This window comes from Pithys albifrons, chromosome 6, assembly GCF_047495875.1.
Source record: "Pithys albifrons albifrons isolate INPA30051 chromosome 6, PitAlb_v1, whole genome shotgun sequence".
Taxonomy (NCBI): Eukaryota; Metazoa; Chordata; class Aves; order Passeriformes; family Thamnophilidae; genus Pithys; species Pithys albifrons.
In genome coordinates this window covers 7,477,176-7,492,808 of record NC_092463.1, presented here as the reverse complement: position 1 = coordinate 7,492,808, position 15,633 = coordinate 7,477,176, and the positions used below count along the sequence as shown (strand labels likewise).

The 15,633-nt window shown below is 40.6% G+C and overlaps 1 protein-coding gene across 4 annotated transcripts in view; it reads right to left on the bottom strand.

Annotated features, from left to right (window-relative positions):
* Window positions 1-15,633, bottom strand: part of SYNE2 (spectrin repeat containing nuclear envelope protein 2) — a 181,876-nt gene that overhangs the window by 39,854 nt on the left and 126,389 nt on the right. For all 4 annotated transcript variants that reach the window (XM_071557344.1, XM_071557346.1, XM_071557347.1 and 1 more), the window contains 10 exons: window positions 14,302-14,451; window positions 11,683-11,856; window positions 9,707-9,840; window positions 9,050-9,254; window positions 6,958-7,137; window positions 5,395-5,523; window positions 4,714-4,868; window positions 4,235-4,382; window positions 3,025-3,119; window positions 1,528-1,762 (listed from right to left, as the gene is read on the bottom strand). In XM_071557344.1, the coding sequence (XP_071413445.1) occupies window positions 1,528-1,762; window positions 3,025-3,119; window positions 4,235-4,382; window positions 4,714-4,868; window positions 5,395-5,523; window positions 6,958-7,137; window positions 9,050-9,254; window positions 9,707-9,840; window positions 11,683-11,856; window positions 14,302-14,451 (1,605 nt within the window). The remainder of the gene's footprint in view (window positions 1-1,527; window positions 1,763-3,024; window positions 3,120-4,234; window positions 4,383-4,713; window positions 4,869-5,394; window positions 5,524-6,957; window positions 7,138-9,049; window positions 9,255-9,706; window positions 9,841-11,682; window positions 11,857-14,301; window positions 14,452-15,633) is intronic.

Here is a 15,633-nt window from a genome sequence, read left to right as displayed (position 1 = left end):
TGCAACCAACAGTAGAACAAGAGGGCACAGGCTTAAGCTCTGCCAGGGGAGGTTTAGGTTGGCTATCAGAAAGAAATTCTTTCCAGAGAGAGTAATCAGGCAGTGGAATGGCCTGCCCAGAGAGGTGGTGGATCCACCATCCATGGAGGTTTTTAAGATGAGACTGATGTGGCACTTAGTGCAATGATCTGGTAATCATAGCGGGGTTGGATCAAGAATTGGATTTGATGATCTCAGAGGTCTCTCCCAACCCAACTAATTCTATGATTCTATGAAGGAGGAATGAATAGATCATCTTCTATCTGCTTTTTTAATTTCAGAAAAATCATCTTCTCTGTGATATTTTGGTTTATAAAACTCTATAATAGCTTTTCACAGATTGAATCTATAGGGTAAAAGGTGGACGTTCAGTTGTATGATATGAGTTACTCAGAACAAAAAGCCAGGGGAAGTTCTGTTAGTGCCTCTACCATCAACAACTTAAGACAAATTTTTTCAGAGATAACAGCTCTGTTAATCATGACATAGTCCAAGTGAAGAAAGCCATCATAATAATTTTCCTATAAAAAAATTGCCTATAAACAACTGGTAACACAAGGAGATATGATCATTGTTTCTTTCTGTAGAACAGCAGCAGGATGGAAAGGGCAATTTGGAGAGGAGGGAGAAGACTTTCTGGCTTTTCTCACTAAGAAAAAGCCTGAGCACTAACTTGCAAAAACTACTGGAAATCATCTTTACGCAGCCAGTAAAAATATAGATGAAGTAAACAGGGCAAGCACCATATAGAATACTGGTAATGAGTTAATCCATCAACATTAGGTGTGTGGGTACACAGTATAAATCTTGAACTGTGCAAATGGTGTTCAATAATATGTTTTTGAAAGGTTTTGGATTGCCTTAAGCAACCTTAAGCAACCACAGCTTGTTTTTACTTTCCTAGAAAACAAAGAGATGCATAGTTAAATGGAAAACCAAAATATCTAAAATTAACAAAGCAAAGTACTTTTTCCACTGCATGTGAAATGCAGAACTCACTGCTCTGAAGAACTGCTGCCCAGGTCTGTGTGTCCTGGACTGATGGTTCCAAGGACAGAGCCTCTAGCAAGTGCTGTATCCTCTGCTCCTGCCCATCCCTGCACACACAGGGCCTATATGGCCTGTCTTGCCACATATGTGCCTTCTTCCTTTGGGCAAATTAAAAGGCCTGAATTCAGCAGCCATGTCAGTAAGATACACACAAACCTAAAGGTTCCCCACTGACCAGGGTTTGTCTAATCTTCTAGCACAATGCATTTAGATTTTTGTATCAGATTTTTAAAGCATACAAGGGTACTAAATGACAATGTTGACCAAGAAGTGTCACTGTTTTCTCACTTGTGCTCAGCTCTAAGAAAAAGTCTCAGCAACCATTTTTCTCACAAAAAAGCATGTGATTTTAAACCTTTTTACCTTACTGAGCAGAGGTTGTTTCAGTCTGAGGAAAAACCCCACGTATTTGAGATTTACGAGAAATAAATACAGTACCTTGAAATCATGAATGACATTTCTAAGCTGATAAAGGCTATAACAATCCTGGCTCTTCACAGCTGTGAGGAAGCTGTCTGTATCATCAAGGAATCTGGTGAGACTCTGCAGGGAACTCCTGAAGAGCTGCCACTGGCTCACGAGTCCATCGATATCTTTCTTCCTCTGCTGAACCATCCGGATAACATTCTGCCACTGCTCTTTCAGCAAGGTGAGCTTGGAAATAAACTCTGTCCTGAAAATTACAAGAGTTGAATGTTAATTTATTTTGATCTCAAGGCTGCATATAGCAATAATTGTGAGAGGTTTCTATTTGCAAAATTGTTTTCCAGTTATACACCCAACAATGCAAAAAGCTCTATGCAGTCATAAGCTCAGCCCTGCTCTCCATATTTCATCTCTTAAGCAATCCAAAAAACCTTCTACATGAGACAAGAATGGATAAAGCAAGTCAATCCTGCAACTGTGATACAGCAACATACACAGTACAGCAATCAGACACAATATGCACTAAACACTTCTCTGAAGAACAAGAAGGTCAATGGAAGTGAGACAAGGTCACTGATTATGCTGCAAAATTGATCTGCACAATTGCAAATTGTGTTGTTATTGAACCTATTTAAACAGTTCTCTTCTACAACAGGGCTAAATGATCCAGCAGATCCAGCTGGTTGAATAAAACAACCCCATCTATCAATTCTGCTCCTCTGCAGGAGGCCACGGCCCCTCATTAGCTCTTATACAAACCCCTGCATTTCTGGGGGCAGCTCCAACACAAAAATCCAGCAGCTTGGCTTAGCTTAGCCCTACCTTCCCTGGCAGCTTTAGCCAGCTAAGGACTTCATACTGAAGTGGCAGAGGGGAGCACACACACTGTCCAGCCCACTCTCTGGGAGCAGCAAGCTCTGGCAGAGAGGGAAATGTGTTCACAGCAAACACCTGAGGCAGCTGAACCTCTGCTCACAAATATTACCCACTGTTTCTCACACTACACTGATTAAGAGGAAAGTATAAGATCATATTGATAAAAAACAGGCTTAGCTACCATATGTTTTGGTTTCATGGCCGATGACTCAATGCCCTGTTGTGTGTGCCAGGAGCAATCTGGAGAGTCCACACTTCTGCACTTTGAAAAGCACAGAGTTCTAGGAGGAGGGAAAGGATCCTTCATATGCATCACCCTCATTACCCTCTGGAAGAAGGCAGTTTCTCAAACACAGTTACACAACAAAAGACTCCTCTTCAGGAGCAATTGTTTTTGTTAGACAAAACAGCCAGTTACTATTCCAAATGCAGTCTGGTCAGGGCACTTGTGTTTCCTTCTCATTGCACCTTCCCACATTTTTGCCAAGTATATCAGGAGGTTATTTAAAGAGTGAACCCAGCCCAGAATTTCGGTTTATGTCCTCATGAGAGCAAAGATTCAATACCAACTTCAAGGAAGACAGCATATTCACTGAATTACCAAGATTATAGGGAGAAAAAAAAATGGATTACCTTTTCTCTGCTTCTCCAGACTCCAAGAAAAGTAGAACTTTTTCTATGATGGAACTAAATGTCTGCTGATTTATGGAAATCTCAGTTTGCAGCATCTGAAAATACCATGAGAACAGCAGTTTAAACTATTCACTTAACAACCTTCGCTATGAAAGCTGCTTCTGGCTTCTCTAGAGTGACAAAATTTATTTGATTTTAAATGCTGAAATTTTTTTTTATTTTCAAGTGCTAGTGTTAAATGCACCCTAAAAGATTTCACACTTTTTGGATACCGGGTGGAATTTGCATACATGTGGTAGCAGAACCCACAATGAGCTGTATGATACAAATAACCTGAAACTTGAAGTTTGTTGGACTCATTAATGAGAAATGCAATCTACTCAAAGTCCATAAAAAGTCTCCATCTCAGGGTGAATTTTCTCTTTATCACAATGACCAAAAGTTTATCCTATACGTTATTTCGTTGCAATGAACGAGTGGACTTGGAAAGGTCCAGGTAAAAGAGAAAGCTTTCTGATGACCGTGATGAATATTCGTAACATGCAGAGACTTAACATCCTGTGGAAACAGCCACGGCACTCTGGATAGTATCAGGCTGTGGCAGAACTGGCTCACTCTTATTGGTCATGATGTTTAGCATTTACCAAATTTTTTTTCTCTATTTTGGTTATTTTTCCATTGCCAGCATGCACAGTGTTTCCTCCCCTAAACAGATACTATCACACATACGTCACACTCTCTTTGTAACAAGTAGCAAGTGTTTGGGAAAATGGCAGTGAAACAGTTTCCACCAAAATCTAACAACTGGTCAACATGGAAATATGTTGGGAAAACATTTTGTTTTAAATGCAGGTCTTCCAGAAACTGGCAGGATTCCTGCCACATCTTTAGCAAACTGCCCAGTTAATTGCCACAGGCTTCAGTCCTTTGGACAGACAGACAGACAAGTACATCTCAGGGCTGCAGAAGTCTAGCACTTCCATGACACACCACCTAAAGATGCACTCCTAAAAGTCTGATCCCTGCAAAAAGGGAACCATCCATTTTGGAAAAGAATTTTCATGTTTCAGAGGTTTGCTCATAAGCATTTCAAGAGTGAAATGCTCTGTAAAACTCTGCCCAGATCTAATTTCAAAAGACAGCATTTTCTAGTGATTTCCGCTGCCTTCACCATTCAAGATGCTGCTTCCATTTTTAGAGTTAGCTTTACCTCATATACTCTCTGCTGCTCTTGCAGTTCAGCAAACCGTCCTGGAATATCTTCTTTTAAAGCCTCTTTCATTTTTTCTAGAAATCTCATCCATTTTTCACATTTCTGAAAGAATTTCTTCTCATCATTTTGAGTTCCCTCAAGCATACTGTAAAACAAAATGAATAATCAGAAACTGTTGTGTTTTTGGGATATGGTTACATAAGGTCTAATATAGTGGTTAATAATACTAAAATAGTGGTGGGTTTACTTGGCACTTTGCTACCTTCTTCCTCTATGATCATCCAGATTTTTCCTTCAAGTGACTTGAAATACAATCCAAATAACCATTTAACAATTGAGTAAATTAGAAGTGCAGAATTCAACTTGGAAAGGCCCTTAGAGAGTTGAGAACAGACTTCCCATGCTTCAACTCGGTTTTGATTTTCCTCTCAGAACACGAAATTGTTAATAGTGATTTTTTTGTTTGCATTTCAGACCTGCAACACTCCAGAGCAGCTGCTGTTTTCTGACTCCACTGCCGAATCAGGCTTTGCATTTTCTTCAGGGTGAAGTCACTGAGTGGCAGCTTAATGCTTGCTTCATTCAAACTCTCTATGCTTGGGGAAAGTGCAGCAAGCTCTAGTGTGTGATTCTGGAAGTAAAAAAAAAAATTAATTGCAAAAGAATATTGCCTTTCTTTCATTTCAGAGAAACAGAGAACCCTATCCTATTCTGTATGAAAGATCTGAATGTTATCCAAAACATTAACCCCAAAACCCCAGCATTTCTGTGTTAACCTCAAAGAATATAGGAAACAAAAAGGTGGTAATTCTTTTGCACAGGGTTTGCTTTTCCAACAGCACTGAACTCATACTCAAGACCTGGTGCTTGCAGAGTTATTATTTACCCTACATCGAGGGCAACAGGGAAGGTCCAGAGCAAAGCTGGGAAAAAAGACCTTCCATCAAGCCCAAATCTCTGTGATTTTCCTCACTTCCATGCAGGCATTTGGCCTACACTGCAGATCTTGAGCTTTTAAACTTAAATAATTGCTTTTTGTGTTTTGGATGCATTAGTTACTCTGATGGAAGTGCTGTTGTTACTTGGGACATAAAGTGCATCTTAAAGTAGGCGAGAGCTGAGCAATTAACTTTCTGTCCTTAGGAATGCAAACATACCATGAGCAACTCTGAGTTGTCTGTTCCTTCCTGTAGGCAGAGACTATCGAAGGCGTCTGTGCAACTCCTGACACGACCCTCCAGCCTCTCAAGGCAGTTGTTGAAATCCTCCAGTTGTAAAAGATTGAACTGTGATGAATATAGCAAATTTATGTTAATTACCATTTAATACACTTATTCAGTATATAAAAAGGAGAAACAACCAGTATTTTCAGGAAAACAAACAGATTTTAAGTCTAAATTTTAATATATTTATAACTCTCTTATTGAACTTTATTCTATTTTTCCACTGGATAAGGGAAAAATTTACACCAAAGCAGAGAGTGAGAAACTGAATCTCTAAATCTTGAGATATTCATAACTATCTGGAAGGAATAGGGACTTCTGTGATCCCTTTTGTAGCTTTGGGCTCTTTGATTTACTGGGAAGGTGGAAAGCAAAAAACTCAGCTTATCAGAAGGGAGAAACTTGTGAAAAGGACCTTCCTTTGAGCCACACACAGGACCTGCTCCCATGTGCCAACAGCCAAAACCGTGCAGCTTCCATGAGTTCTGTGGAGAAATAACTAGGGCTGGAATGCAGTTTTACTCTGGTTTCTTTGCATCAGAGAGAAGAGCACTTGGAAAGCTTTTTCTTTCTTTCAAGAATTGAACTCCACACTGGGAAAACACTTAGACAGCAACACTTTTATAAAGAATGAATGGCAAAAATCAGTGCAGTGGGAGATTCTGTGGTCAGAACTTCAGGGCTACACCAGAGAAAATAACTACCCAGAAACCAAATTTTTCATGCAGTGAGAAGTTCACAGGGAATATGAGAAATCTGTTATCTTCACAAAGATATCTGGCTTCCTGCCATTGAACTGTGCTGGTAAATGGAATCACAAATAGAGCTGGCTTAAAATTTCTTGATGAATTTGGGTTTACGTTAGAACAGAAATTCACTGAAATCAGACTTTTTGGAAGGGCCAGACTAGTTTTACATCAGTAAATGTCCAGCAGTACATTTGCTTGAAAGTTTTCTCAGGACTACCTGTGCAGAGAAGTCAGTCCTGCACTCCTGAGAGCAGACCATCCTATGGGGGAATCTGGGTTCAGGTCCCGCCCCACTCTGCCTGAACAGGGATGTGAATCTGGTCTTCCAAATTACATCAAATGGCCACAGTTTTCTGTTTTGTTTCTCTTATCAAAGCAAACTGAAGACCTTAGTTTTTTTTCCAAGAGAGAGCTGAGAAAGTTCACAACTTACTTTAATGTTCATAGAATAAAAATACATTTCCCAATCTTTAATAATCTGAGGGTCCTGCACTGCTTGGAGTAACAGGCCCACTTAGAAAGGCTCATTAGAACAACACAAGCAGGTAAGGGTGGACTCCTTCCTTCACCTGTCCCTCTGGCTTCATGTATTACTTCTTAACATAATTGATTATGCTGCCAAGTTGTTTATTATATTGAAATTTCAGTTCAAGAACTACAGGGCTCTAAAGAAGAATGCAGCTCACACAGGGCTCTAGGTAAGAAGTTACTCCACACTGACAGCTAATTTAATATTAAAAAAAACTACCTGAAGTTCATCCAACTTCCTCTGAAGCATCTTTTCCAAATAGGTGGCTCTCTGGAAGGGCTGCAGCCTCTCCATCAGAATGGCTTCAGCAGCTGTCCCAGCCTGCTGTTTTATCCTATCAGCCTGCAAATAAATCTGGGTACGACATCCTGCTATGTTCTGAAGGCCATGCTGTAAATTCTGATGAGAGAGGGGAAAGAAAAAGAAGTCAGTAAATGAATCAGATCATCATTCATGTGCCACTTTCATTTAGTATCTTTTGTTGCTGTAACTAAACTCTTTTTGTTGAACTCATCTGGGAGCCACATTCAGCTACGGTGAAAGCCTCAGTCTTTTACCAGAGGATAATGGGAATTGCATCCTTCAAGTCTAGTGCTGGGAAAGGCACAGTTCAGAGTTCAGAGGAACACCAGTGACTTCAGGCAGCAGGATACCAGTTTTCCAGGGGAAATTAGGGAGGGAAATCAGAACATCCCTCTCTACAAAATGGCAGATTAAAGAACTAGCCCATGCTGCAGATGAGAAATGCTGTTTAGTAACAAACACACCAGTACTTTGGATTCCTTACTGACTGAGGGCTATAGGTTTGGTTTTATTTGTTTTCTTTTGCTACAGAAATGATGCTATAAAATTAAACTCTAAAAGCAATACAAGAACAGAGGGAGTAATTTTAGACTCATGCAACATACTTGATTTTCTTTTTTTACCAAGACAACTGAAATTTACTTTTAGCCATGAAACCCCCTGCAATTTGCCACTGTAGTGTCTTTTCTGAGAGTAAGGAACAAAGACTTCTGATTAAGAGCAAAGAGCAGATACATTTCCCTAAAAAGCAAAATGGCTCCTCCTTCCTGACCCCTGTGTTTGGAAAAGATCATATTGTAAAGTACCACTTCAGCCATTGAATAAATAACCCATTTTGATTTCTTTCTCTTTATGTAGCTCTTTATTTATTGTGGTGACAAAATTCCAAAGAACCATAATCTTTCCTAATATACATTAGAGGAAAAGATTAGAAGGATTAAAATACAATCTTTTAATGCACATGTATTTTCAAATACACGCAACTCACGTGCCATATCACTGATTTCCATTCCTCTAACTCACCACTTTCAAAAAAAACCATGATAAATTCCATGCTTTCTACTCACACACACCAGTGCTAATGGCATGCAGGGGGTCATGCCTCACTTAGTAGGTGCAACAGTCCTGCAAAAACTTTTCAGAAAATAGAATGCCTTTTTGCTGACATATTGATAAATCTATGTCACAGCCATTAATAGATCAGAACAAAATGAAATTATTTTGGTCTAAGCTTTGCTGCTGTCAGTTGTTTATGACACAGAAATAAGCCCTCTTTCCTATAATGTAAAGTTTCTTATTTGACCACATGCAAAATGGAGTACTCTGGACTTCTTCCAACACATGGGTAGAGATTCATAAAGCATAATGAATCATTGCTCTGTCCTGAAAACAAGGATTATTACATTTCTTTAGTGCAGTCTGAAGAAATGTCAGAACCTAATGACAGCTTTGCTGCCTGAGAGTGTTCAATGTACTCTGTGGTCTCAGCATGAGATCTTATTTGCCTACAGTCACAAGCATTTAGAATAATCTAATGAGCTCAGAAATCTGTGAACTCATCAGACCAGGCCAAAACACAATACCAAATCCAATTAAAACCAATTTGAAGACTGTAGAAAACCTAAGGATGGTCCTCTGCTCTGGAAAACTGGTCTTTTTTCCCCAGCTATTCTTTAGGTAGAGATTATCTCTTCTCCCAAGCAATGCCCTGTAAAGTAAATTATTTTTCTTTTAATGATTCCTTCCAACACAGGCCCAATTCCTTGTGTAGAGCAGAAATGGGAAGAGCTGGAATATGATTACTCCCTTCTCCTCTCTTCTCATCATATGCTAACTCTGGTTTTGTCTCAAGATCTGATCAAAGCGTTTAAAGGAAATAGAGAAGTGCCTGTTCATGGAAGAAACCCACAGATTTTATCTTTTCCACCAGCTGAATTGGTGTTATTTAGATTTGTTTCTCAACAATAAATCCTGGTTTGTACCAGGCAGCAGAAATGTGTTCTTGTACCTTCAAATCCTGTATCCTCTGCTCCAGGGTTTCTGTCATGTTCTCCTCAGGCACGTGGGCATCCAGGAGCTGAGTGCACTGCTGGTTGTACTGGTGTAACTTGGCTGCTGTCTCGGTGCATAAAGCATCAAAGGGCTCCCAAAGCTGCAGCGCCGCCTGTGCTGCCCGCAGCTGATCTGTGATGTCTTCATTTACTGAGTTCCACCTGCCAACATACCCAAGGACATTTTCCTAGTAGGTTCTCCTCCAGAATAGGATTTGGCACAGAATTCCTGTGGGAGTTTCTTTGCATACACACCCATGTTACTGGAAGCCTCCTGATGCAGCCAAGTCTGTGCTATGGGACCCATCATGAAAAGGGTATCCAGTTAAAAGATGAGTTCCCTGTCCCTGGAGGTGTTCAAGGCCAGCCTGGATGGGGCTTGGAGCAACCTGGACTAGTGGAAGGTGTTCCTGCCCATGGCAGGTGGGTTGGAACTAGATGATCTTTAAGGTCCCTTCCAATCCAAACCATTCTGGGATTCTATTCCTTGCACAAGTACCCTCAAACAGGTGAGTTGTATTCATAGAGTCTAAACCATCTGACAGACATTAAAGTTCTGCCTAGGAACTTTTTTTTTAAATACTAATAACTGGAGTAGTATTCTGCAGCCTTACCTAGTGTGTGCCTCTGTGCACTTCTGGTCAATAATCTCTGCAAAGGATGGGGAGCAGCTCTTCTTCAGGTTATTGGCAGCAGCCTGGAGCTTGGACCAACTTTCTTCACTGTTCTCAGATTCGTCCTGCAGAGACTGCAGAATGGATTATTGCAAATAATCCTGGAGATAAATTACCTAAATATAACTTTCCCTCTAGACTGGTAGGGATAGGGGAGCAATAATGCCACAGTTTTGCAGACCAGACTAAAATATTTGTGAAAAATGTAATACCTGTTTCTAAAAATTAGGAAGCTAAGAGAGGTGAAATGGGCCAAGATGAAAAAATCATTCAGAAGACCCGTTTTAAACTGAGGTAACTTACTGGCTGTTAAAGAAAGAGCTCATTTAACAAATCCACACCCTTGAGCTGAATAAATAATTCACTCAAAACCAAAAATGCTTTTACTTTCAGCCACTGTTTCTGTGAAATTTCTACTGGCAGTAAGTTAGCTTGACACTTTCTGTCCTCAGGAGTGTGTTCCCCCTCCTTATATAGGCAATTGCAGCAACCTGCCATGGATCATACCTGTGAACTGATTCAGGTTAAAAATAAAGAAGATAATGGAACAAAAGAGGCAAGAAGGTGGTTAGTTCCTTCCATTTATTACATGTCCCCATGCAGGAGTAGAAAGCACTTATGCAGGGTTTACTGCCAAGAGTCCCATACCCAAAATTCACAACCTCAGTCTGTCCTGCACCACTCCTGATATAACTTGAAAATAAACCAAATCAGGCCTTATTTACAGGAAACAGGGAGTGTTTGAACAGCCTTTCAACACTCATTTAAAGCCAGGTAAGGGAATTTTAGCCATAGCTGTAAAATGTTTATACCCAGGGCCAGCCTGACTGCCTACTCTAGATGCTCCACTTGGACTCTGTAACAGCCAAGCAGAGCAGCAGGATGATCCTGAGCATTCCCACCCCTCATTCAGAGGCTGTGCAGCAAACCCCAGCTCCCTGAAGGATGACTGAACAGTTGAATTTGCACTGGAGCAATCAGAAGTGTCAGGCTCAGGGGTCTCCCTGCTCTGCACCAGGGCTGCTGCACCCACCCATCCCAAGCCACAGCTTTTGGGAAAGGGAATCCTGGTCCCTGAACCCTGACTCCAGAACTGTTTATATGTGGAAAGATGCCCTAATGAAAATGAGTCTGTAGTCATTAGCACAGTGGTTGGGACATGGTATCCCAAATATTCAAATGACAGATTTAGAGACATGGTTCCTTCACAGATTTTCCCCTTGGTTCCCTTTGTTTCTGCACTGAGTCCCAGCACTGATGCCCAGGCACCTCCTCCAAGGTTGTACCCACTTTCATAGCAGGGCATTTCCCTGGGAGGCACAAGTGAAGGCCAAATTTCCTTTCAACAAATGAACCAAGAAGCAACATCTTTTACAGGAATGGTGAACAACTTCTATGCAAACATACACAGCAATGTCCAAGGTTTTCCTTTGCCAGCTGTACTTTTAGTCAGACTTCCTGCTGTCTGTCTGAATGACATGTGGACTGAACACACATGAGGGATGGTGGTGGAGGGCACAGGTCCATCTGGACTCTGTGGTGCAGGGGAGCATGAGGACCTGGTGCTTCCCATGGGGATGCCTTTCAGCACATGCAGAAGACTAAACACCAAGGGATCTTTGTAATCCAAAAGAGAGGCTCAGCTAACCCACAGTAAGGTAGACATGGTAGCAGCTGACCTGTACTTTGGTCTTGAACCATGGCACCTAAATTGCACCAAAGTTGAATTGAACCACTAAATAAAGTATGAAGTCCAGTTCCTCTGGAGGTAAAAAAAACCTTAAGAATACTCCACTGACTTCCATGTCATTATAACAAAGAGGAAGTTGCTTAGATAAATTTTTCTTTTTCTCAGTGTCTGTTTCCCTAGAGACACAGAGGGAAGTACAGAAATAAGACATCTTCAATAGATTTACCTGCAGAGTTTTGACCTGTTTTTTCAAAGCTTCCAATGAAGCTTCTTCCCCAGGTTTGCACTGGTCTATGCAGTATGAATATTTTGTTGTCATCAAGCTTACTTCTGCATAAATTTCATCATATGCTCTCCACTGCTCCAGTGTTGACTGCATTGAGGCCTTTAACTGTGCAACCTGCAAATGAAACACTTTTGTTACTATTTCTTGGGTAGTCGTGACAATAAATCACCTGTAAATTGACTTAAAAATTTAAGCTCACTGCTCACAAGAATTTCACTAGTTGGAGTATTTCCCTACTGGGTAAGGAATTGTGCAGGCTTCAGAGCAATAAACTACATTTAGAGTGAAGTATAAGAATTTATTGGCAATTAAAATTTAACTGGAGTTCAAGGTAGCACTATTGTTTGAGCCACAACTTCAGAACAAGCCAAAAAGTACCAAGTACTGAAATAATAAACTGTTTATTCCTTTCTGTCAAAATCAGCCTGAAGTGGGAGGAAGCTGAGAGCCTTAATCTTCTTAGGAAGCAAATAGTTTGATCCAGAGATCAAGCTTCCGTTCAAAGACAATTTGAACAGAAATTGTTTTGTATGGAAGAAGCCGCTCCTACAATACTCTGGAGAGCTGTCACCCCTCTTATGCCATTGTGCTCTGATAATTCAGGCCCACCTGAATCCCAGTCTAGTAACTCCAGGATTCTCATATAAAATTAATGACGGATATCCTCTTTGTTTGCTATGTCACTTCCATTATTACAGGTGTCTAATCTCTATGGGGTAGGCCTGGCTTCCATTTCCCATGTACTCCTAGACTTTGCAAACACAAAACCACAGCCCTCCTTCAGTGTGATTCATTGTTTTTATCCTCCTCTGTCAGGGAACTACATAAGGCATTGTCTGGGTTAGACAAAGCATTCATCTGGTTCAATATCTATTATCACTGAGATTAGCTCAGTTGGTTAAAACCTGGTTGTAACAATGCCAAGGTCATGGGTTCAATCCCCTGTACAGGCCATTGACTTAAGAGTTGGACTTGATGATCCTTGTGGGTCCCTTCCAACTCAGAATAGTCTGTGATTCAGTCATGCCAGAACCATGAGAAGAGCATGAAAACAAGGCAAACAAACAAGAATGTCTCCATGAGACCTGGCAAAGCCAGATGCCAGATTTCAGTTCTGACTATGCATCCACACAGTGGAAGGTGAAAAATTTCCTACGTTATAGTTCACCCTAAATAGACTTCTTAGATCATTTCATCCTAGTATCCTAGTTTCAGGCACGAACCAGCTGATGGATTAATCATCCCTATTCTCATGGTATAGGTGGGAGGAATCTGTAATTGCTTTCTGTAGCCTGTAGCTAATTACTGCCCACACAAGGAAGATGGAAAGACATCATTCTCGGGAAACGTCTCTGGGCCACAGACTCACAGTCTTGAACTCAACCTACGGACAGTGGAATCAAGGTATGACATCTCCTCAGCCCTGTATTTGAAACCACAGCCTGGCTCTGCAGAGAGCAATCACTTGTGGGAAGGAACCTGCACTCACTGTTGCTTTGCACACACAAGACAACTCGGCTGTAAGAACATTCTGCAGTTTTAAAGTATGATAATTAAGTCATAAAATTCCTAAAATTAACGTGACCCATGGTGACTGTGAGAAGAAAAAAGCAGTAGGCTGCAATCCTGCCAATTTCTATCCCTAGCTATACAGCAGAAGGAAAAACTTTCTTCATGTACACAGACATAAATTTCCCTGCTTTCTTGGTAAGAAACAGTTGGATCATTTCTGCTGAAACCCAAACTAAGAAGCAGAAGATCTGTACTGTATTGACACCTTAAGTGGAAGAGTTCAAGCAAAAGGATTCAGGTTTCAAAAAGTTTTGAGGAATAAAGACAAGGCATTTATAATAGAAAGCCTAAAGGAATCTTAACTATAATTCACTACATCATCTCTAATTCTCTACAGTATATCGTTATTTATTATCACACATTTACATCTATAAATGTACTCATTATTATATCTCTTGCACTTATCAATTACATCCACATAAAAAAAGATCAGTTCCAAGTATAAAGGTAATATAACTATAAATACAAACTGTTGGGGAGTCAATTTGTATGGGAAACCAATCTACCAGACTCTCCTTGAAGCAACTGGAAACTACATAGGAGGATTTGAAGATGGCAAAAGCCATCCTAGTGACTGGATGGAAGAGATGGAAAAGCTGCAGTGAGAATGGGGTAGGAGTAGACAGCTTTCACCAGCATGTAACAGGGTATGAAAGAGATGGAGATCAAGCAAGAGAGTCAAGTTTTCAATTTGACAGAAAAATAGCAGTGCTATTTCTTTATTTTCTTAAACTGCAGATGAGGGTCTGTCCCCTCTCCCTCTGTTTTCAAACTTTTTCAAGATCAGACTAATTTTTGTCTCTCAACTTTGGAAAGAAATTAATTTACATTAGACTAAAGACGTAAAAGTAAGTTCTTAGGAAGGTTAAGAGTACAGAATACTTTGCATCTTTTTGTACCAGCTCCCACCATCCCATGAAGAAGATTAATAGCACTGATGGTCAGAACAAGGAGTGAAGGAAACCTGAACACAAGCAAAGCTTTTACCTGTTTCACAATGCTGTCCATCATTTCACAAAGCTCAGCAATCCTGAGAGACTGAGCCTCTGGGTTTTGTTCTTCACTACCATTCAAAGCCAAACTCTGTTTGAGCTCATCAAGAGTTTTGGATTTAGCTGTGAGTTGATTTTCTAGCTCCTAATTGAAAAAAAAAAAGAAAAGAAAGATAAATAAGACTTTTTAATGAGACCATAGGAAAAAACCCTTCTGTGTGAGGAGCTTAGATAAGCATTCTTTCTTTAAAACCAATTTTGCATAATTCTTCAGGCATGCAAGACCACCATGATTTCAACTTATACACAACCGCTTTACAGGAATTCCAAATGGCAGTGGCTGCCTCAGTCTCCTGCAGGTAGAACTAGAATCAGTCCCTTCAGTGTGAGCCTGAGCACTGGACATTATGCCTGGGAAAAAATCATGAGGAGCTAATTCCACAGTTACCATGCAGGCCTCTTTCTAACTCTACAGATGCAAAAAGTTTTTCTATTAATGCAGCTGAGCTTTTCCATGGGCAGGTCAGCATTCGGATCCTCCTCTGCTCCAGCAGACAAAGGCACTGGCTTTGCAATGTGAGAGTTCCTGACATCCTAACAACTTACAGGAAGTTATTTTCAGCTTGTCCTCTTACTCAGAGCCTTTCTCTCATGGGAGAAATGCCAGTGAAATCAGTGGAGATGCCTGGGAAAATAACTCCCCCACAACACAACCAGCCAGTTGATAAGTGGTCTTGGCATGCTGGGGAAAGCTGAGCAGTGAGTTCTTCACAGCATGGAGAACTATCCAGACACACAGTGGCACATAATATTTTCCTTTTACGCTACACTTACAGCCATGACCTTTTCTTCCCTCTCACTGACTGTCCCCAAAACCTTTTCAAATTCAGACCTCATCTTTATTGAGCAAATTAATTTTAATGAAAAATACTTCCTCCATTCTTTCCCCTCCACTCATTTCAGGGATAGAAGTAACTTGGTGTGTAACAGAGCACTCCAGACAATAAAAGCAGCCTATTGCAACAGAGAGACACATAACCATGTCAAGGAAAGAACAAACACTTCATGTTAAAAAATAGAGAGGGAACAGTGTACTGAATGAAAACAGCAGACTGTCAGAGTAATAGGAACCAATTATTAGCTGGCTCCCACCTGGATTAATTTTGAGGGACCTGATGCCTAGAAAAACAAACAAAACCAAAGGACACCAGGATTCCTGAGGCTGGTGCAAAGACACCACATTCTAGGGCAGAAGTAGAGTTGCTATTTTTCCAAATGGGACTGTGTAGTTTCCATGACACTCCTACCACAGAGCTCTTCAAACTAA